Source organism: Panthera leo, chromosome F2, assembly GCF_018350215.1.
Source record: "Panthera leo isolate Ple1 chromosome F2, P.leo_Ple1_pat1.1, whole genome shotgun sequence".
NCBI classification, from domain to species: domain Eukaryota; kingdom Metazoa; phylum Chordata; class Mammalia; order Carnivora; family Felidae; genus Panthera; species Panthera leo.
In genome coordinates, this window is record NC_056695.1 from 51,803,340 (window position 1) to 51,824,575 (window position 21,236).

The 21,236-nt window shown below is 38.6% G+C and overlaps 1 protein-coding gene across 3 annotated transcripts in view; it reads right to left on the reverse strand.

The window, feature by feature from the left end:
* Positions 1–7,021: 7,021 nt before the first annotated feature.
* Positions 7,022–21,236, reverse strand: part of ABRA (actin binding Rho activating protein) — a 38,202-nt gene continuing 23,987 nt past the window's right edge. The window contains exons 1-2 of one of the 3 annotated variants that reach the window (XM_042923692.1): positions 15,232–15,872; positions 7,022–7,622 (exon numbers count right to left, since the gene is read on the reverse strand). In XM_042923692.1, coding sequence (XP_042779626.1) covers positions 7,145–7,622; positions 15,232–15,872 — 1,119 coding nt within the window. In that variant the 3' untranslated portion in view covers positions 7,022–7,144. Of the gene's footprint in view, positions 7,623–15,231; positions 15,873–20,845; positions 20,883–21,236 lie in introns of those variants that run through there. The other 2 variants (XR_006198247.1, XR_006198246.1) reach the window with 2 other exon arrangements.

The window sequence follows — 21,236 nt, forward strand, 5'->3', positions numbered from 1 at the left end:
GACAACTTTGTATCAGTAAACTTGACAGTGTAGATTAAAAACATTTTGGGAAACAGTTTGCTAAACCTGACCCAAGAAGAAACACAGGTTTTGTATTGTAGAAATTGAATCTGTTAATTTAAAAAAAAAAAAAAAAAAAAAAAAATCCACAAAAGAAAAACCATGCCCTATGCCCATATGGTTCCACTGGGTAATTCTTGTAAGTATTTAAAGGGAAAAAAAAGTGTCCGTATTAGATGAACTCTTCCCAAGGTATTGAGAAAAGAGAGACTTTCTGATACTGCCTTTTGAGACCAGTGTGACCTTGATACCAAAACTTTACAATCCTTACAAGAAAATAGTTATAAAACAGTCTCATTTGAACACATATAAAATCCTACATAAAATAACCACAGATCAAAATCAGCCATATATAAAAGAATAATATAACCAAATCAAGTTTATTCCAGGAAAGCAAGAGCAGTTAACATTTTAAAACACCAATTTACCACATTTATAGAAAAAAAAGTCTCATGACCATCTCCATAGAAACGAAGCTTTTGATTAATTTCAGTGCCAGTCTATGATTAAAACTTGGTGAACTAGGAAAGAGGGGCTCTTCCTTAATCTGATAAGATTATTTTTGGAAAATGTACAGGAAGCATGATCTGTAATGGTGATTTTTTAAAAGTTTCCTCCCAGAGATAGGAAACCTGACAATGATAACTGCTATCATCGCTTCTATTCAACATTGTTCTGGAAGTTTCAGCCAGTGAAAAAGCAACAAAGAGAAGAGGCATGAGGATTGGGAAGGAAGAACTTTAAATGTCATTTGTGTATGACATCATTGTGGGCATGGAAAATTCCAAAAAGATCAAACCATTTGAATTCATTAGTTGATTTAAGCAAGGTTACTAAGTTCAATATAAAAACCTTCCATTTTTCATATACAACCAACAATTAGAAAATGAAACTTAAAATATTACCATTTGTAATACCATTGAAAATATTGGATATATAACAACAGAAGATAAGTTGGAAGGCTATGCCATATTCATGATAGGAAGACAATATTGAAAGATGTCAGTTCTACAAAATCAATCTATGTTGGCAATGAAATTCTCAGCCAGGTTTATTTTTGGAAATTAAGCTGATTTCTATAATTTATATGGAAATTTAGAGACAGAATAAGGCAGCATTGAAGAATGAGGCTGTGATCTTGAATATCAGATCTGTTAAAAAGCTGGATAAGACAATGTGGTATTAGTAAAAGGATTTAGAGAAAAGAATCAAAATCAAGAGTCCAGAAACGAACTGATTTTTTTTGAAAAGACACTGTTGCTTGCTGGAGAGGACAGTCTTTTCAATAAATGGTGCTCAGTTAATTGGATATCTGTATGGAACAAACAATCTTGACCCATCTCACACCACATGCAAAAGTTACTTACAGATTGTAAATCTAAATGGGAAAGGTAAATAGTAGAGCTATTAGTTTTTTTTTTTTTTTTTTTTTTTTTTTTTTTTTAATTTATTTTTGGGACAGAGAGAGACAGAGCATGAACGGGGGAGGGGCAGAGAGAGAGGGAGACACAGAATCGGAAACAGGCTCCAGGCTCCGAGCCATCAGCCCAGAGCCTGACGCGGGGCTCGAACCCACGGACTGTGAGATCGTGACCTGGCTGAAGTCGGACGCTTAACCGACTGCGCCACCCAGGCGCCCCTAGAGCTATTAGTTTTAAAAACACAGGAGAATATCTTCATGACCTTAAAATATGCATACATTTGTTAAATGGTCGGACACACAAGCACTCACCATGAAGGAAATGAATGATGAATTCTACTACATTAAAATTTGAAGATATTTTCTTCATCAAAAGACATCATTAAAAGTGAAAAGGCAACCAACAGAGAGCAGAATATTTGTATAATACACAGATCTGATGGTCTTAAGTGCACAATGTATAATTGACTACTAATCAAAAAAGTTCAACAAAAAAGGCAGAAGACTTTGGCAATTCCTACGAGCATTAAAATGGCCAATAAAAGCTATTTTAAAAGGAATGTGAAGTGGAACAACCTTGGAAAATTTTCTTGTTGGTATCTAGTAAAGCTGAGCCTTTGACCAGGAATTTAATTCCTTGATATATACGCACCAGTAATGTATCTGTTTACCAAGAGTAGGTGTTAGAATGTTTACAAAACCCTTTGTTTTCTCTTCCCACCACCTCCCCATCCTTCCACATACCCACCCACTCACCTATTTATGCTGAATCTAATTCTATTATACTTCACATATGTGTTTGCATGCATTTCCTAAGAACAAGGACGTCCTTTTATGTAACCACAGTCCAGTGACTGAATTCAGGAAATTTAACATAATAGAATATTTTGATTTAATATGCAAAACATTTTTTAATCTCACCAAGTGGTCGTAATGTCCTTTAAAGCATTATTTTTCCTGATAGGTAGTCCAATCCAGGATCCTGCACTTAGTTGTTCTTTTCATCTCCTTTAACCTGGAAGAGTTCATTCTTTGTGTTTTATGACAGTGGGTATATTTGAAGAACTCAGGAGTATAGAATGCCCATCAATATGGATTTGTATAAATTTTAACCATATTGTGGTTATGCATCTTTGGCAAGAAAACCCCAGAAGTGATGTCATGTCTTCTGCATCATATTAGAATCTACATATGTATGTTTATCCCCTTAATGGTGAATAATAATAGCTTTGAGTAGTTAAGATAGTGTCCACTATGTTTCTCCACTACTACCATTTTCCTTTTGTAATTAATAAGGAACGTGTGGGGAAATACTTTAATACCATAATCTATTCTCCAAATTTACAAAATGTTTTTGGTATCCATTGAAGATTCTTGCCTGAATTACAGAAATGATCGTAAAATGATTTTTCTTTCATTCCCAGCACATTTGTTAGTTGGCATTTGCTGTAAGAGCTTTCTTTTATCATTTAAGAATATGTATTATTGGTATGAATTAATTTTTTTTTTAATTGAAAGTATTACAATCCATTTCTGTGCTCTATTTAACCAATAAGTACCCTGTCAAACTGACTTCTGTACATTTCTTTTCTTGAGTGCTTGCTTCTGGTACAGTACGATGTTCCAGATTTTATGTTTTGTAACCCAATCTTAGAATCAGCCATTTCTCCAAGTAGACATGTTTCTTTTCAAGGAGAATGATATTTGGAAATAACGTTAGATGTGCTTATTGTTACTGGGGTGGCATTGCTTCTAGGGCCTTTTAGGAGACAAAGATAGGAAGTAAATTCACACATCATGAATGCACACTAACACCTCCAATTGCAATCTAACATTACAGAATTTTTCCTTGTCTTCCTCGCTTCATGTTTATATCTCTTCTCCTTGGGGCATCTGGGTGGCTTAGTCTGTTAAGCGTCCGACTTCAGCTCAGGTCATGATCTCACGGTTTGTGAGTTTGGGCCCCTCATCAAGCTCACACATTAAAAAATCTTTTTATATCTCTCTTCTCCCACAGTGAGGATATCAGTATATTACTCATTTGCTTAATCTGACAGTATACACATTATATTTTCAGAATTGCTACACCCATACCCTCACAACAAAAGTAGAATATTCTTTTGCAGCCTTTTATCTTTACTGAAGTATTTTTTTTTAATGTTTATTTTTGACAGAGAGAGAGACAGCGCATGAGCGGGGGAGGGGCAGAGAGAGGGAGACACAGAATCCAAAGCAGGCTTCAGGCTCCGAGCTGTCAGCACAGAGCCCGACACGGGGCTTGAACCCACGAGCTGTGAGATCATGACCTGAGCCGAAGTCAGATGCTCAACCGACTGAGCCACCCAGGTGCCCCTAGACTGAAGTATTTAATCAAAGTATTGTATTCAAGAGTTATGTACATCCCTCTTTTCATTCTGTGTGATTAATCATTTGAAATAGAATTTGGGTTGTTACTTATATTCAATTTTAGGGTTTTATCTGTCATTTATTTAATTTTACTTTTTGTATATGTTAGGATTTAAAGGGTTCCAAAGTCAAAACTCTACAGAATTCTCTTTCAACTCATTTCCACCCATCCCTACAGGAAGTCAGTTTCATTATTTCTGATTATTCTCTCTCTCCCTCCCTCCCTCTTCCTCTCCCCCTCTCTCCATCTCTTTCTCCCTCTCTCCCTCTCTCCTTCTCTTCCTGTCTCTGTCTCTCCACACACATACACACATAATCTAGTGTGTATATATATGTATGCATGCATGCATATTTTTTAAATTGGAACTGAAATTTATGGAAATTAATTGAAAGTACTGAAAAAACATTCTAGGAATCAAGGGGGCATCTACCCTGAGAGGCCACTTTAGCGGGGGCCAGATGATCTGTTCCTCTTGTCCCTGAACAGAATGACATAATAAAGTACAGTAATACTTCCCTGAGCATGAGTTCCCATTGACACAAAAATTTGGTTTACACAGAATTCTTCCCACATGATATGAGAATCAGCACCTGATATACCGGTTGGTAGTATTTAAAAAAAGAAGGGGCCCCTGGGGGGGTTGTGCTGAGAGCTCACAGCCTGGAGCCTGCTTTGGATTCTGTGTCTCCCTCTCTCTCTGCCCCTCCTCCACTTGCACTCTGCTCTCTCTGTCTCTCAAAAACAATAAGACATTAAAAAATTTCTTTTAATAAAAAAAATAACGAGTTTGGGAAGTTCGAAGCAGAAAAAGCAAACGAAGAATATAGGTGCGGCCCCACCTCCAACAAAGTGTGGGGAAGAGAAAACCTGAATGCAGAATTTCCCTCCTGTTCCGGTTAAGTAGGCATAATGGTAAGAAGGTGAACTTGGGAATCAGCAAATCATAAAACATCCAAGTTCTAAAAGTTGAAAGGCATTAAACATTTGGTTTTGAAAACCAATTGAATATTGCTTATTATTGGGGATTTAAAATTACCATTGGTAGGGGCGCCTGGGTGGCTCAGTCAGTTAAGTATCTGACTTCGGCTCAGGTCATGATCTCACAGTTTGTGGGTTCAAACCCCGCATTGGGCTCTGTTCTGACAGCTCAGAGCCTGGAGCCTGCTTCAGATTCTGTGTCTCCCTCTCTCTTTGCCCCTCCCCTGCTTGTGCTCTGTCTCTGTCTCTCAAATAAACGTTAAAAAAAATTTTTTTTTTAATTACCATTGGTACAATGCTATTGATGGTGTGTATTTCATGTGTAATTATTTCATACATTATTTTGGTGGCTATGAAAAATATCTATGAGGACTTTTGCCATCGGGGTTCTTGTCTTTTTTTTGTCTAACAGCTCTAAGTTTTCCAACTATAGATTTTCTTATCATGGAGTTTTAGGATGAAAACCTGTTGCATAGCAGGCATTTTTCCTTTTAAGGAAACTAGCTTTCTCATTTCACAGCCACACCTTATTCAGCGGAGTGTTCACATAGGCTCACTGAGAAGACTTTCTAACTCCATCTTCAAATTCAAATATACTGAAGTTTGAATAATCTGTATCAGTGCCTGCATAAACTGTTACTGTCCAGAGTTGAATATGAGGAAATTCTTTTGAAGCCTTGGTCGAAAAATTCTACTGATGCTAGAAGTAACCAATTGTACTCTACAATTTGGTTGTATTTCAAACACAAGAAAGTGGTATTGTGGAATGTAACATTATAACATATTAAAATAGTAATATATAAATATCAGAAAATACAGAAAATATATTTTATTCTTGTGCATGACTTCAAACGTTGACGTAGGTTTCACCATGATAGAAGTGTACATCTTATATGAGATTCTACTTGGAAATTTTGGTCATTAGTTTTTAATTTAACAGAATCTATTATGGAAACAAAAATGTACATCCTTCTTTAAGAAGATATTGCAACTTTCAGTTTGAAAGAGAATCACACAAGAAAACAAAGATAATCCTATAGTAGTTTAATCCATACTTTATATTAAACCTATTATCTAGCAATTCAAGTGTCTACTATTTTGAGGTATCATAATTTGACGTTAAATTCTGTATTTAGCACGAAAGTACCGTAATATTTACTAACTTTCATTGTATTTGGTAAGAATTATAACCTCACATTTTATTGTTTTTAGAATTTTCTAAGACACATTAAATCTGAGAAAAATAAATAAATAGCAGATTAATGCCCACTAAATTTCTCTGTCATATCAAACAGATTTTTTTCATTGGCAAACTAATATTGCCAAACTAAACTTTGGCAAAACTAATATTGCCATTTTACGACTTTTAGATATTTCATAAAGTTTGTAGAGCATAAAGAAAATGAAAATGGCTCAGATCTGTTTCTAATTTACCAAGCAATGATTCTATCAGATTCTCCTACACTGAACATTCCACTCCATTGTAGAATTTTCTGTATGCCTACTTCGTTGTATATTGACATAATGTAAGAAGCGTGACTCGTCAAGGTTTTGAGAAAAAACCTCTCCAAGAAGTCCTACAGAGACAGGCAATTCTGAATCTCTCACTTGCACTATACTTTCCCAGTGAAGGTGAACATACCAGCTTCTCCTTTAGCTCTAAAACCACCAGTCATGTTTGTTTTTATGTGGTTTGTGCAATTGGTACAGAAGGATGATTAATTCCTATTGGCAATCTTTAAAATTCCAAGATCACAGAGAAATTTCAGCAATTTCAGCATCTTGTTTGGATACTTTTTACCTACGTGTTTATTTTATAAGTGATGCTTTGATAGAAGTAGTAGTACAAAATCAAGCTTCTTAGAAAAATTTTAGTTTGGCTAAACTTAATGTAATTCTTTCCCCCCAAAAAGATACATCTTAGTATGTTCTAATATTTACCTAAAGTTAGAGTTTTTCTTAGACACAGTAATTATTTAAAGATCTATAATAATTTCTGCAATTAATAGCCAAATATTTTTGCCTAAAGGGTAAGTAGAATTTCAAATGCTTATGCTATTATTGTATACTAATAACACTATGTGCTTTCTGAAATGCTTTGTGTATGCTTCCTCAAGATCTTCAAACTACCTCAGAAATAGAGTGCCAGATAGTCATTTATGTAAAAATTGTTTAATATTTACTAGGTCATTACAGAGCAGTTTGCATTTTAATTCTTATTACATTACACTTAGCATTAAGACAACAGTGGGTCAAGTCTGGCTTTTGTTGTTGAAGGTTCACTGGAGTAGAGTAATCACAACATGGTCATCTCGGCCTTGCCATAACATCTCTCCTTCGAAGTCAACCAGTCCATGCTTCCTGGCACGCATAAGAATGCCCACTACTTTATCTGAAATACGAACGTATCTGTCAAAGAGGTCTCCAAAAGTAACCTGAATCTTGCCATCTCGTCTGTGGTGGGCCATCGTGCGGATGATGAAGCACATGTCCATGATCTCTCGGTAGATGTGCTCCTCAGCTCGCTTGGCCCTTTCTGCAGTTTTGGTTCCCTCCTTGGGACGGCCATAGCCTTCATCTCCCTTGTGCAGGCGGGTGGACATGGCCAGCTCGTAATCAAATTCCTCACTGAAAGGATTGAGCTTCTGTGTCTGTATGTGTTCGTCAGCCCATTGTTGCCATCTCCCTTTCAGGTTGTCCACTTGGCTGTATTTCCGCTGGGCCTTGCAGCTGAGTTTCTCTGTAAATCTATTTGCCCTAAAAGGTAGAGAGGGTGAAGGATCAAGACACTGATATTTAACATCCAAGTGTTGTTTTCTCTTTGCACTTCCTACCCATACGCATCTTAACGTAAGTCTAATTTTTTCACTATAAACAAAATATAATCACAATACAAAAAATTAGAAATGAAAGAAGAAAAATTAGAACGGTCACACCTTTGTTCTTTATTATTATTTTTTTTCAAGGATAGTTGACAACCACCATTGTTCTTATTTTGGTATACCATAAAAAGTATTAAACTCTATTTCAGGGAAAAAGCTTCCTTACACAAATGTAATGTAAATATGTGTGTCTTAACGTTGTATGTTAGTAACATTTTAGAACTGGAATCATATGAATATATTAAGAGAAACCACTTTGTATAGGAATTCAGGAACCAGTTATTTTCCCAAAACAAGGCTTATTATACATATAGCACACGTATATTGTACTACTTACTTATGTATATATGTTCATATATGGATTTTTAGGAGAGTGTATTTATACTAGTATCAATGATGTGCCACGAATTTTGGAATATCAAGTTGTATAGGTAGAAGACAATAGGTAGCAATTGTAACGTTTATCGAATACTTGGTGCTGGCATTCTTCCAAACACTTTTTATTAACATTCCTATGATCATTCTAGGAGATTGGTACTACTAATCTCTCTCCACAGATGAGGAAACTGAGGTCAGAGGGGTTAAGCAACTTGCTTAAAGACACAAAACTGTTAAGTGATAGTGCTGGGATTTGAACCAGGTCTGTGTGTCACTACTGTGAAACACTGCCCTAAACCAGTGGCAAAGGCAGTATTCAAATACCAACTGTCTGAGGCTAAAGTCAATATCCTTCCCACCGTGCAGTGATGGTACTCATCATGGGGGGTACAGTGTCTAATAAGTAGATGATTTATGTTTCAGATGTGTGTGTCTTCTCCTTGCAATTTGGAATGCATTTTCTTGTGATTAAAAAACAGCATTGGAAAGCGTAGACCAGTAGTATCGTGAAGGTGCAGGCCCAATTTTAAAATAGGTAGTTTATCTTTAAAGGATATCTCTGTCTTTTCTGTATCTCCAGTCTCCTAGACTCTTTTCTCCTAGGTCTCTTTGTCTTCACAAGGAAACTCTCGGACTGCCTAAAAGTCAGAGATTTGTATTCCTCATTGTCACGAGTGACCCGCCCTTCCTTCTCTCCACTCCCCAAGCGCCCTTATGTCTGGAAGCACTGGGATGGGTGCTGTAGAGCCTCACTGAAGTTGCTGGCGTGAACCGCAGGCCTGAGCTAAGTGGCCCCTCCTATCCAAGCTCTCACAACTCTCTCTTCAAAACCCAGCTACAGGTCAGATGTGAGTATTCCTCACTGTCCAGTCTCACTTCCTGAAATCTGGTTATCCCAATGCAGGAAACTCCCAGATGTGGGTAGGGAGACACAGGTTACTTCTAGCAGCATAGTTTTCAAGAGAGGAATAACAACCACTAGATGGCGAACTTTCACTAATTCCCATGCTTTGTGTGTTCAAAACTATGTTTGCTGCATTCAGTTTCTTTATTAAAACAGAGCCAAAACTAGGGATATGCTGATACGTATAACACTGTTATTCTTTGTAGCCGTGTGGACAAAAGTATATGACAAAGTTAATCTGGCAAAAGCACATAAAAACAGTACACACAAAGTATATAACAAAGTTAATCAGGAAAAAGCACACAAAAACTGTATACACAATTATTGCAATTTTTAAAAATCACATATGTGTGGAAAAGTGCTAGGAATTACACCACACTGAAATGGAATGGATTTCCCTCAGCCCCCTGGTCCTCACCATCACCTGCCTCTCCATAGACTATCCCTGTTCAACTTCCCAGAGTATGGACTGCTGGATCTTGTTATCAAATGAGAGCAAACATTAGAACCTCCCCTCAGAACCATGGCAATCCATGACAGTCATAGTCTTCAATAACAAGCCCAAAGCCGTCCTAACATATAACCAAAGCTCACACCTGATTTCAGACTGGGTCATCCTGCTAGAGAAGAGACTTGAAACGTCTCAGAAGAAAGTGAAGAGTAGCATCATTTGTTAACTCATACAAATGTTTCTCAAGCATCAACTGTACTTCTGTCCTATATAAGAAAATGTAATACAGTAGTCCACTCCTTATTCATGGTTTCAGTTACCCGCCGGCAACCCCAGTCTGGGAGCACAGGAGCTTCCTTCTAATGAGTCATCGGAAGTTTAGCAGTAGCCTAACACTACATCACGGTGCCATCATTCACCTCATTTTATCATCTCACGTAGTCACAGAAGAGTGAATACGGAACAGGAAGATATTTTGAGAGACCACATTCATATAACTTTTATTATACTACATGGTTAGAATTGTTCTATTGTGGTTAATGTCTTTACTGTGCTTAATTTTGTAAATTAAGCTTTATCATAGATATGTACGTATAGGAAAAAAAAAATAGTATATGTAAGTACTTTCTGCAGTTTTCAGTATCCACTAGAGGTCTTAGAATGTATCCCCCACACGTAAGGAGGGGACTCCTGTATATCTTCCCTGTCAGGTGCTTTTGGGCACTTCGGCATCCTTTATTAAAGTAGCTATGACACCTGGTGTGTGTCAGATACTGTTTTAGGTACTCACTGGATATTCAATAATGAAAAAAAAAAGACAATAAATAATCACTGAAAGATATTCATGAAAATAATGAGACTAATACAAATTTGAGTATATGGTAAAATTCTAACTATATAAAATGTGTACACATCAAGATGAAGAAATCATTAGCGTGTGCATAATTGAAAATAACTGTTAGTATTCAGATCCAGTTTTTTTTTCATTTTTTTAAAAATCATCTTTCATGTTGGCATCATGTTGATTTTGTAATTTAAAGAAAGGGAAAAAAAGGAAAATACTCAAATTGACATCCAAAGCTAACTTGTTCAAACTGTGTGTTATATGAGTCTCTGATTCCTTGATGTGGGTTTTTTTCCCCTCTAATTTTCAACTCTGTGTCTTTAGGGATAGGGTTGATGTTGGTGAGGTAATAAATCTCTGAGGAAGTGAAGCATTTATCTTCTAAAAAAGCACCTCCTAATTCTTAATGCCCATTTGTTATATTGTCAAATTGTAATTCCCAATAATCGGACAGAAGGAAAGCAAAGAAATTGGTCCAATAAGGAAGAATTAGAAAATAGGCAGGTTATAAAAGATGAAGTCCTAAGAGAAAATATACCTTAACGAGGTACCTTACCTTAATTGTCTTTATCTTATAAACGTTCTGTATTGTTATTGTATTTCCAATTTTAAAAAAGCCTGAAAGTATCATGTTTAAATCAGGATTAGAAAATGTTATACCTTGAATATCCTCTTGGTCAATGAATATAAGAAACAATATACTTGCTTATCCTGTTTTTGTTTTCAAGTAACAATGAGAATAATAGTTTAGATTGAGCTTCAGAAGTACAATCTAGTATAAGTTTATAGAAAGCAAAGCAATATTCAAAGACTGACATCACACCCATATTTAGGATAGTAATATTTAATCTAAACTTGCCTTCTTAGTTTCATTCTTAGTAAACAAAGTTTCTTACAATCAACAAGTATTTCCCTGGTCCCATTATGTGCAAAAGTAACTAATTCTACTAGACATTCTAAGCATTCTCATTGGAAAGTGTACATTCTTTCACTGAAATAAATTCTGAAATTTATTTATCTGTCAGCTTTAAAAATGACATCAGTTCGAGGGTTCCTTTCTTCTGTGAATGGGATATTCAGCAATATAATGAGAATATAGGAAACAACTGTATCATAGGTTTTATCATTTTGGAGTAACAATTATATGGGTAAGTTATTAAATATGAATAAACCCCATGGGAAATAAAAGTCTTGAAAGGCATATTTCAAACTTAACCAAGTTCACTGACACTAGAAACACTCTGGTAGGTGGCCTTCACCTGCACCACCAAATGATGCTTCAAAACGCCGTTGGGCTTGGAGGTGAAGTTTTCTGGTCTAAGTCTTGGATCTGCCTGAAGAAAGCAGAGATCTGCTCTCATTGCCCCACTGCAGAGTGTGACTCTCCTGCAGCCGAGGGGGCATCTCTCCTCTTAGCACAGCAACATTTCTCTGTCAGGAAAGCAAATAATTCCTTTCCGACTTCCCGGGAAAGTGTTGCCAAGAATTTGCTCCTCTGTAAATTGATTCGCTTACTCCTCTCCACAGGAAGTGTAGCCAGTTTGATTAAGGGAAGCATGCATTCACGGGGTCACATTTATCTCTTTCTGTCAGCAATCAGATTTGAGAGCCCGGCCTGTGATTCTTCTTGCAAATTGGCAACTGTCCTCAGCGTCCATAGAAAGGGTTCCACGCTCTAGAATTGGGGTCAATAGCAGAAAGCCATACTTTGGCCTCTGTTTCTAATAAAACCCTTCAATATAGTTGTACCCAAACCTTACACTTTGGGTGTTATTAGGATTCCATTAGTTAAGCTGACACTTTGCCTTCCATTTTATATCTTGAGTCTGTTCTCTACTGAGAGAATTGGTAGATTCTCAGAGAATCAGTGGTTAAGAACATAAGCTCTGTCATCAACCTTCCCAACTTCATCACTTACCAACTCTATGATTTGGATACATTTCTTAATGTCTCTGTGTGTCAATTCCCTTATCTATAAAATGGCATTCTGATGCTCAATTTTTATTTTTGCTGAATGTAACTTGGCAGGGAGGATAAGTGGATATTTGGCACTTTTGTACAGGAGATCTCACCATTTTTGTATTGGTGAGGGATGCAATTCCTTTTGTCTAAAGGAGCTGGACCAAACAAGTCATGTAGCCGTACAATCAAAACACTCAGTATTTTAAAAATACGGCATAAAATAGAAACCATTTTCATAGGTTAGCAAAACTCTGTTAGTAAAGAATATCTCTACTTTTTACCAAATCTGACTTATTCATTTTTATTATCTATGAAACATCTTGACCACCAAGAAAATTCTTTCTACTTAATCCCTCATGATACATAATTTGCTCCCTATTGGTGGAAATGGGTAATTAATGGCGCTTAGGATTAAGTGAACAAAACCCCCCCTTCATATAGGCTTACTCAATAATGCCACACTCATTTCTCAAACAGTATTTGAGAGTCCCATCAGGCTTCTGCTGTAGTTTTCTGAGCACAGCTAGGATTACTGCTGACATTAAGAGATGCTGTCTCTGCATAAGACATTCTGGTACCCTATGTACTCCAAGACTGAGAGAAAGGAACCAAAGAAGGAATGAAGAGATTTAATCCCACTCTTCCACCCCAGCCCTGAGGACCAGTCTTCTGGTGTCCTGTAGGATTGGGATTACCATGGCTGGGCCTTCTTCTCTGCTTACAATGCATACAACTTATTCACGAGTTCCTCTGGGTCCACTGCTCTGCATATTAATATCAAAATAACTCTATGGCTTATGTCTTTTATTTAAGATGAGGACAGAGAGGATTTGCCAAAGTAACCATGATTCAAACCTAATTGTCTCTTATTCAAAGCTTATGCACCTTCCCATCACACTAAGAAGGTGTCCGTGTACATGTCTGACTTTAGGAACTTGTGAAGGGTCATGTATGCGAGTCCTCACTTCCAGGTGAAATAGTTTAGAGTCTAGTGAAGAGGGTGGGATTGGAAGCCAGATTGCCTACCTTCAAATCCCTTGGGCTGTACACTCTTATACAAATTTTCTACTATGTCTTTGTCTTATGCCCGCATCTATCAAATGTGGAAGATAATTATACCTACCCCAGGAGAATATTATGAGGATGAAACGAATAAACATAAGAATACACATTGACAGGTGCCAAAGAAGAATACATGCCTGGGAGATCGATGCCAGCTGTCACGTTCCTACCTCTGGCCAATCCAAAGCGTGCTGACAGAAGATCTTCATTGTGTCATCCTCAGTCTTGATTCTGTTAGGTTCTAGTATTCCATTTCTAGCACATACACACCCACACCCAAAATCCACAAGGCCAGAATTAGACTGTGGTTCCATATGTTCTGGTAGAACAATTATATCTGATAACGAATTTCTGTATGAACATGAGTAGAACACAGATCCAGATCTCTTCACACATCCTCAAGGCCCCGCCTGAGAGCACCGTGTCTGCTTTCAAAACATTGCATTTGGAGACAGGCACATCTCAGCTTTGTCACAAACTTACTGGGTAAACTTTCCCTTCTGAACCTTAGGGCCCTGATCCCTAACATGGGATAATACCTGCCTCAGAAAAGGACAAAGCATGTAAAATACCCGTGGCACACATTAAATGCACGAGGGTTGTTACAATTATCTAGATGTGCCATTTCACTTTTCTTGAAAACATGGGATATTGTAGTCCTCTTTCAAAATGTCTTTCAAGTCACAATCTGTAAGACAGTTTTTTGTCAAACCAGGTAATCAGGTTTGTTCTTTACCTTATTTCATTAAATGTAAAAAGCACACCCACACATCTAATATTCCAAGAGGGAGTCCGTTGATCAGCATTCATCAGAGACTTTTCACATATTTTGATATTCTACAGTTGTGGAGCGAGATATCCAGACTTTCTACTATGTGCAGGTGGAGTGTCTTGAAAGACAACATGTCTTTTTTTTTTTTTTCTGTCTGAACAAATGTATCAGTTTGACTCAGCGTGTATGTCCGAGTGTGTAGGTATGTATATTTGAGATCTAAATGTTTTCGGATTGTGGTATTTTAATCACCTGGCTTTAATAGCGTGTCTGTCTTTGTTTACCAACAGAACAAACTTTTTCTGAAACGTTGAAAAATTTCCAAATAATAGAATCTATATGAATAATAACAGCTTTTACATACGGAGTATATGTGGCCGGTACTGTGCTAAGGGCCTGGCAGCCTTAATCTCGTTTACTTCTGCCAGTACAACAGACTTTATCCCCTAAGGTTACTGTTGCTATCATTTTACAAAGAAATGGGTTTAGAAAAATAAACTGTGTGCATGTGTTGAGAACATTTAAGATCTACTCTCTTAGCCACTTTCAAGCATGTAACAGTGTTGTTAACTATAGTGGGGGCGGAGCTGGAACTTGAACTTGGGTCTGTCTGACTTCAGAGCCTACTCTGGAGTTAGATAGCAGCCTCCCCACCTGTTTACTGGGTCACAGAGACCTCTGCCTGGCAGGCACTCTCTAGGTAGATGTGTCTGCTGATAACACTACAGACTGGTTTGAGACCAGGGAAAGGTTTGCCCGCTGTACCAACAAGCACTGTTTCGGCAGAGAAATAAGTCAGTTTGTTACTCATCATAGAATGTATTTTAAAAAATGTACCCAAAGCAGACAACCTTCTCTGGTGGCTTTATCTTTGTTGAGGCTAAGACTTGAGTAGCCAGTTCAAAACAGCAGAAACAAAATAGTACAGGCCCTCGACCCCAAGGCCCATGTGTAGCTGGGCACTGCCCCTTTAGTCCCCACAGGACCTCACTGCCCGCCCAGTCTTTAAGATTCTCATTCTAAACTTGGTAGCATTTCCCTGCTCTCTCGGTCCCCATGGCTGGTCACGGCTCCAAGGCAGAGTAAGGAGCTGAAGGGGGCATTCACTTACTGGGAAGGCAATGGGCGTTTGATTCTGATGGTGACCACCTGCTCTCCGTCCTGCTCGGGCCTTTCCTCGGTCTCCCCTCCGTAGCCGCTGTCCTCTGTGTCTATGCTATCACTCCGCCACTGGGGCTCATCCCGTCCCATCTCTTTCCAGCCTTTGGTCAGCTCGGACACCAGGTTGGCGCACTTTCTCCTCCGCGTCGGGGAGCCATGGCTCTGGAGGATTCTGTCAATGTCATCCTCTTGCCGCCCGGCTCCAGGCATGTCACCGTCCTTCTCGTACCTGTGGCTGAGGTGGCTGACATCCCCTCCTCTCTCGTAAGCTTTGCTGACAATTGTTTTGGTCACCTCTCTCCTTTTGATACGAGAGGCTTCAGCGGCTCCCTCTGCCTTTTGGGAGGGAGACTTCGGGGCGCTCTGAGCTTTCTGGCAGGGGGCGGGGTAGATCACTGGCTTAGGAGCTCGGGGTGCGTCCTGGGTCCCTCCCGGCTGCCAACCTGTGGGCTCTTGGGCCTGCCTGATGCTGTTCTCGTTTGCCCACTGCTGCCAGCCTCGGGCCAAGTTGATAACCAGGGTGGCTGTGCGGACCTTCCGGAGGGCACGCTTGGCTGGGCCCTCCTCTCTTCCCTTCTCTCCCAGAGCCATGCCACCCTTCTCTTCTCTGCCGGTAGCCCGGGCACTGGCTGAAGCGACTGTCCACCTGTGGAGTGCCTGAGATTTAAATAGAAGCAGGGTGTGGGGTGGGAAGAGTTTGGTGACCGTGGAAACTATGTGAAATATTTCTTGCCAAGATGTGGTGCCTTCCCCGCGATGGTGTGCTTTTTTTAAACCCTGACGTCTCCAGTTTCATCACGGCAGACGGACGTCTCTGCTGGTAAAGGACAGTGATACGCACTCCCTTTCTTCTCAAGTGCCAAGAGTGGAAATGACTAGGTTTGATCATGTGCTCAGCCCTATGTTCTTCTTGACCTTAAAATATGGTCCTACCATTTATAGCAGCGTAAAATATGTGCACAAATTGTTCTAGGAATATTATAGGCTTGTTCTCATTTAAATCTCAAAAGGGCTCTTGATTAGTCCCATTTTATAGAGGAGTACATTGAAATCTCACTTCCTACAGCTAATAATATCCGCAATTCAAACCCAGATCTGTCTGATTCAAAACTTGTGCTTTTTACTCTAGTTATCAAAGATCCTATTACCTTTTTCTTTTGTCTTCACCTCTATTTGATACAGACCTTACAATCACCTCCTCCAGCCTTCATTTTCCAGATGAGAAAACCGAGGCCCAGGTAAGGGGGAGACAAAGGGCGGGTTTTCCAATCCCAACCTTGAATTGTTGTATAGACAGGTCATATTGATATATAAGATGATGGTCAAATTTTTGGTCCAATTTTTTTTTTAAGCTTTAAATTAAGTCCTACACACACACACTGACTTTCGGAAATTATTATTACAAAAAATCTTTTCAAATATGTTGAAAAATATTTTGTTTCAAAAAAGATCATTTAAAGACAAAATAAGTGAACGCTATCAGAAGCAAACCCCACATGACCTTTTGTTTTTAATAACATACCCTTCTTTTAGGTTGATGTAGAAAAAGCCATGCATTCAATTCTCGGAACAAAGATTGAAATACAGTTTTTAAAAAAGGACTAGATAGATAGGTCATTTGGAGAGAAAAAGAACCAGATATGAAGTGTACTAAACCAGATAAAATGCTCAGAACTCAGCACTGAATAATTTCTTAAAGTAAGACAAATTGAATTTTTTCTCATACAATAGTCTATAGACTTCGGAACTGTATCCTTTCCTCTAATCAATATTGATTGAGAATTGCTGCCTAAGAGCATAAAAAAGGGCATGAAAGTCAGTTAATTCTAATGGTGAGACAAATTTATTTAAAAAAAAATGTTGATGTCAGTTTTTCATCATGTAGGTCATTTACCTCCTAAGATCAAAACAATTTGGGAGATGATTTAATACTCTACCTAGAAATCTGTCAGATGTGTACTCAGAGTTCAACAGCATCTGATAATGTTAACGGAGACAAAATCTTTCTTGATTAAGAGGAAATTGGATCACAAGGAAAAAAGACTATTACAAATCAAGATTTAAATCTGAGTCTGAAATTTCTGGCATGCTTTCCCGGAATGTAGATACACTGCAGACTGGTTCCCGTTAGATTCCTTTCACCCCACTTGGAATGCCCTTGGGAAGAAATGGGGTTCTTTAGAGATGCCCATGAGCTTAGCCCAGGATCAGGCTAATTTACAACTGTCCAGGGAGTTTTTCTGCTCCTCTGTGCACACCTGCTCCACGTTCAATTCTGATAGAAGGAGACAAAGTAGAGACCATAAAATGTTATTGGAGTTTCAATATTAACAGGCTTTGCGGTCCACTGCCTGGGGCTTGGGGCTGTCAGCAGATGGTCTTGGCAAAAAACAGAGGCAGCTCCCAACAGAATCTGGTCATTCTTTCTGAGATCTCACTTCGGCAACTGCGGCCTATGGCTCTTCATTCCTACATCTCCAGAAGAGAGTGTAAAATTTTTGTTTCCTTCTTATGTCTACTTTGGGCATTCCTTCCCTAGAGCAAGTTCTGTATGCTACCTAGTGTGCATTTTATAAGAAATGTTCTATCTTCTTTCTCAACCTAGATCTAAATTCTTAGGAGTTCAGTATTCTTCTATTGTAATAGAAAGTGCAAAAGAAATGGAGATAGAGTCTAAAAGATAAAGATATAGTAGAAAAAGCAGTTTCCAATGTGAGCTTCCTATGAAAACATGAGATTAGAAACTGTAAGTGAAGGTTTGGAGGTGATTAATGAAGTAATTACCACCTAAGAAATGTGTCATAAGTGTGAAAGTGTTTTGAAACTATATTCGTTTTTACTTGATTCTTATGGGCAATCCTAGGGAGGGAAGGGAGTTGTCTTTATATACTTCTTTGCATTATGCACTTAGGAGTCAGGTAGGACCAACTCTCATTATCATCTGTATACTTTTACTCAAGACTTCAGAAACCTACGTTTGCTCAAAGCTTTTATGAAACAATAATTTCACTGATCCTTTATACATAAACTACTAAGTCCTTTAATCATTCAGTTTCACAAAAATAGGAATAAAAAGACTTCAATACAGAACAAAAAAGAGCTTCTGATTTCAAGTGAATTTACTCAGTGTTCATGAAAGGTATATAATGGGCAAAGCGTGATGATAGACAATGTGGGTGAGGGTAGAAAGCTGAGCAACACAGAGCTTACTTTCCAGGTTTCCCAATCTAGCCAGGAGAACACATATATACAACTGTTTTAAAAGTTTGGGGAGAGCTATATTAGAAATATAAATAAAGCTTAATGGAATGATCATTGAGCAAAGGTTGACTGCTTTTATTGGAAGAACTTCACGGAAATGGTGATCCTTTATCTGTTTTTTTTTTTTTTTTCAAAGATAAAGAGAACCTTACCAAGTGGAGAAAGGGTACTCTGATCTGAAGAAACAATGTGAACAAAGTTACAGAGGCATGAAGATACACGGTACATGTAGAGACCTTCTAACAGTCCGGAGTAGAGATCACAAACTCAGATGCCTGCAGAGTCATACAGGTCACTCAAATGTGTGAGGTGAGTTGGGTTTGGGGGTACAATGTGGGGTGGTGAGACCTATGGGCAACTGGTGAAGTAATGTTTCAAGAGAAGTAGGAAATGTGGATTTTTACATGAACTCTCCCAATTCTTTAAATGGTAACTGTTAAGACACACACACACATGCACACATTCACACACACTAGTACTGGGTGAACCAACGTGGTGTAGCATGGGGTGGGGTTGTTTATGGGCCCTCAGTTTATGAGTTTGAGAGAGGAATATACAGTGTCTATAGGGTAAGGACAATGGCTAGGGAACAGTAGGGCAGGCCTTTGAAGAAGTAGTCAGAGCTACATTGTGAGGGAATTGGTGTTTTATCATATGGGACTCATTGCATCACTGAAGTATTCTAAGCCCCATGCAATCTCAAATTAGCATTACCAAGTGATGAAATCTAGAACCAGTGAAGTGGGATCTGGATCGGAAAAGATAAGACAGGATAGGAAGACTTTTTTTTTTTAAACATTTGTTTATTTTTGAGAGAGAGACAGAACATGAGCAGGGGAGGGGCAGAGAGATAGATGATCAAATCTAGAACCAGTGAAGTGGGATCTGGATTGAAAAAGATAAGACAGGATAGGAAGACTTTTTTTTTTTTTTAAATAAAAAACGTTTATTTATTTTTGAGAGACAGAGCATGAGCATGAGCAGGGGAGGGGCAGACACAGAATCCAAAGCAGGATTCAGGCTCTGGGCTGTCAGCACAGAGCCCGACCTGGGGCTCGAACTCACAAACTGCAAGATCATGACCTGAGCTGAAGTCGGACGCTTCACTGACTGAGCCACCCAGGCACCCCAAAGACAGGGAGACTCTTTACAGGAGTTAGTAAATTAATCTTGAAAAGAAACACATGAGGATCTGAAAGATTTAAGAGCCACTGAGGGGAACATTCCAAAGGACATAATAGGGACCAATTAATTGCTGTGGGTGATGGGTGTCAAGGATGATCTAGAGATATCGATTTAAATGATGAGTGTGAGGACATGACTTTAGCTAGGAAAGAACAGGAGAAGAGGAGGATTTGTGGTAAGAAGGAAAAACTCCATTTTGCAGTGAGGAAGCTCCGGGGCATGCCTGTGGAGATGTTGAGTAGTGAGGGACCAGGAATATGGACTCTGTGGTCAAGCAGAACCCAGTGACATCTGGGTTCTGCTGGTTAGCAGGGTGACGTAGGCCATGTTATTTAGTTTCTCTATGATTCCGTTTCTTCATCTGTAAGATGAGTATTATCAGGGCATCTACCTCATAATGTCAGGGTGAGGATTGAGTTAACACACGTAAAGCAGTTAACACCATGCCTGGCACATGTAAGTCCTTGATACATGGTTATTGTTATTCATACCTTGATGTTGAGTCAAGGGGTTAGAAAACTAAAGCTCCTTAAATAATTCTGTTCGATGAAGGACAGGATTAATACCACATCCATGGCAGGGGTCAGTCTTCAGATGGGAGGGTCAAGCGGGGTCACTTGTAGGGACTGGAGGCTGTAAGGGAAAGCTTATTTATAGTGTTTTATTTTAAGGTAATTTATAGTGAGGCTTTTAAGGCAGTGTCTAAAAGGTTTCCCTCAGCATGATGAGGGTCAGATGAGGTCTCAGTTATTTGGTAGTGATAACGCCATTGAGTTCAACTCTTCCCTGGAACCTCCTGGAATATAGAGCTCAGTGGTTTACAATCAGTGAGAACCACACTAGAATCTCAAATCACATTGGGATCACCTGTGGGGCTTTAAAAACTACAGACGGTAAAGTGCTGTATCTAGAGACAGGTCTTGGGTGGAGTCCTGGCACCACCGTAATCTAGCATACCATCAGGGTTGAGAACCAAGGTTCCAGATTTTAGAGTACTGTGGGTCCAGCAGACACTCACCATATTGACTTTAAGGGCACAGTGACCAGTAGCTTAGGTCTGGGTTCAAATAGATTGGTTTTACATTCTGGATCTTCTTTCGGAATCTCCGTATCCTTGCAGAGTTCATTAACTTCTCTGAGACTCAATTGCCTTGTCTGAAAATGGCAATAATTATTACTTCCCCTGTGTTGCTATTATGTTTATACAAGATGAAGTCTCTGAAGCAGTTAGCCTAATGCCTAGTACACTGTATAAGAGAACCACATGGAAGCTTCGTATACTGTCATTTACACTGTTACTGAGGATAATGATGCCATCTTCTAAATAAATAACTTAGATTCATAGACTACATATCAAACCTCAGTATGAATAATGCAGTATAAATTTTTACATTGTAAACAATAACAATTTTACATATATTTTCAGAGACTAAAGAAAATTTCAGACAACAAATGTCACAAGACCCATTATCAAACTGTAGTCACATGAATTCAGAAAGCAAATATGTA